This window comes from Xenopus laevis, chromosome 2S, assembly GCF_017654675.1.
Source record: "Xenopus laevis strain J_2021 chromosome 2S, Xenopus_laevis_v10.1, whole genome shotgun sequence".
Classification (NCBI taxonomy): Eukaryota; Metazoa; Chordata; class Amphibia; order Anura; family Pipidae; genus Xenopus; species Xenopus laevis.
The window spans coordinates 68321643-68324565 of NC_054374.1; the positions used below are offsets into that span (position 1 = coordinate 68321643).

The 2923-nt window shown below is 41.1% G+C and overlaps 1 protein-coding gene across 1 annotated transcript; it reads right to left on the minus strand.

The window, feature by feature from the left end:
• On the minus strand, positions 1 to 1950 carry id3.S (inhibitor of DNA binding 3, HLH protein S homeolog). Its single transcript, NM_001086288.1, is given in 3 exon segments — positions 1 to 756; positions 1202 to 1273; positions 1531 to 1950. Coding segments are annotated over 2 exon segments (357 nt in total). The 5' UTR covers positions 1834 to 1950; the 3' UTR covers positions 1 to 756; positions 1202 to 1219.
• Between the last annotated feature and the right edge of the window lie 973 nt (positions 1951 to 2923).

The following is a 2923-nucleotide window of genomic DNA, read 5'->3' on the forward strand; positions in this document are numbered from 1 at the left end:
AAATAATGTAATTTTATTTACACATAAACAAAAATAACAACTTTTATAAAAAGTTTTCAGGTTTTTTTTCTTCAATCAGAAACTATGCAGTTCCAACTCAATCTTCTCTACTTTAGAGAGTGGGATACTCTGGGGTCAGTACCACAGATTAAGGCTTTCACGTTCGAACATAGCTAGATACATGAAAGGCTATTTTATACAAAAATATATATATATACAGCTCTTAGTTAACAAAGAGTAAAAAAATGGGTTAAAGCAAAGTAATTTCAGTCATGGAAACTCAGCTAGGACTTAAGAAATATAGAAAATGGTTAAAATGGAATTGGTTTGGTAGGAGTTATTTTTGGTCTCTAGAAGGAATGTCACTGTTACAGTAAGTTATGTTACAGTTGCCTGTTACAATAAGGCACCGGCTTAGAAATAATCAAGCCTTTTAAAAAAATCATGAAAATAAAAGGAAGGTAGATATTTGATAACAATCACTGGAATTAAAGTAGGAAGTCTCATCATGGGATTTCATAAAAAGGTGATTCCCAGGTAAATGAATTAGTAAATGAAATAATGTCCATAAATTGTTGTTTTAAAACTTAAATTTGAAGAATGAAAAGTTCAGCGGCAAAGTGATGATCAGAACTGGCGAGATGTTGTAGGTCTGTCTGGGTCCCAAAGGGTTAAATAGTCTTGCAATCTGAATTCTTCTGCTTCATGGAAATGGGAAGGTTTAGTCCTCTCCCTCTCTCTCAAAGTTTCCCACACCTGCAAAGAAAGAAATGTGCATGTATATTAATGGCAGTCACAGGAGGGAGGGGGAGCAGACTGCCTGGCGCCCGGGAGGAAATCAACCCTGCCTGTGGGCCTGATAACATCTTTCAACTGCTAATTGAGAGTGTGAGAGAAACCAAAGAGTCACTAGCCGAGCCCCACACGTGACGACAGACTTGCTGCCTACCAACTGCTTTAAACTACAACTCCCAGCATTCTACAATAGCCTGGAAATGTATTAAAATTGTGGTTTAAAGCACACGGGGCGACAATTAATTTTCTGTATCATTTAAAACATGGCCCAATGTTAAAAGCTTTTGTTTTAGAAGAAAGCTCATATTTACATGCCTGATACTGGAGTATTAAATCAACCTGAGTATTAGTATTTCCTACATCCAGGTTATATCAGATATACCAAACAGCAGAGACTGATACTTACCAGAGAGGTTAAAAGAGGTCAGTGGCAGACTCTGGCATCCCCTTGTGTTGCCAATTCTGAGAAATCAGATTTCTGTAAATGGAAAACAAAGTGATTAAGAAACTTATCACACAACCTACATGCAGAGAGACATTCACATTTAGCCTGGATGGGACACTGAGCCTTCGGGGGATGTGTAAAATCAAATCTGGTTAGGATCTACATAAGAATGAGATGATGGGGGTTGAAGCACAAGGAAAACTAAGGGACAACTAGTCAAACTAGTAACACTACTATCAAAGGGAGAAGGTGCACAGAAGAGGTGGAGGGGATGGGGAGACGGTACATACCTGCAGGTTAAGGATGCTGTTTTGTTGCTGATCTTCCCCCAGGACTATCTGCAGGTCAAAGATGTAGTCGATGACATGTTGCAGGATCTCAACTTGGCTGAGCTTGCTCCCCTGGGGGATCCCTGGTACCAACTCTTTCAGCTTGGAGTAGCAGCCGTTCATATCATACAGGAGTCCCATGGTCTCATCGATACCTGCTCCCTTGAGGCTACTGCCCCTGGCAATGCTCAGACTCTGCTCGGACAAACAGCAGACAGCCTGGTAGCAGCTTGACATGGACCTCACTGGGCTGATGGCTTTCATGGTGGTGATGTCGGAGAAGATTGCTGGAGCGGGATTAAAAATCTATCTGGATCTTTACAATGAAGCGAATGGAGAAAGTCTTGTCGTCGTCCTATATCCACAGCTGTGCGAGTAACTGTCAAACCTTCCTCCCTGCAGCTTTTTTATAGTCACAACTCACCCCCCTCGTCCCCCATGCAAATGAGACCTCCCTCTGCTTCCCACCCTCCGCCTCATAATATTGTCATAACAGCTGGTTGGACACTTTCAAGCAGCTTCTCCCAAGGGCTGCGGACTGTGTCATTAATGCGAGGGGGGGCTCGTTTACCAAACTTTTCTATGGGCAAACACTTACTATTTTAATGGGAAATATGTTTATATCGCAATGCAACTTTATTTCATAAACACGTGACATATGTAGTTTTTTTTCTGAGGAGAGTAATTGATCTGTTTCTGCCACATAAACACGAGGGACTGCTACAGTCTTAATTGATTATTATTACATTGTATGTACAATAGTACACTTATATAATTTCGTAATGAATGACTTAACGTGAGGAGCCGATATTTATGTGCGCGGGTAAATCATTTTTCAGCCCCTCAGAGAAGCGGCTCCAAAATGGAACCAATGAGCCCTCAGCGCTTTATCTGTTTATCCTAAGTACAGAGTGCAGAGGCTTTTCTTCTTTGCCTCCTTTGTACGGGCTGTTTTCTTAAGTGTAAAAGCCATTATTCTGTATCTTTTCTCTGCCCTCTCCCCCTCCCCTGCTGTATGACCTCCAGACTTTCTGGCGTCAGGATTATTATCCTGTGACCAGAAAAGGAACAGGCTGGGAACTGAATGAGCAAAACAGACAGAATGGACTGGCTATAGATTTCTATTCAAGGCTTTTATGGAGAGAAAAACGTTTATAGATAATTGCACATACCGACACATTTGCACACTTACATTCCCACACAGATTTGCACATACATCTACATGCTAAACCAGACACACTTACACACAAATTCTCATATTTTTTAACAGGATTTTAGTATCCTCATTAGTTATTTATAGTGTCAGAATGCAACACATCAGACGGCAGATTCGGGGAGATATAGTCGCCTGGCG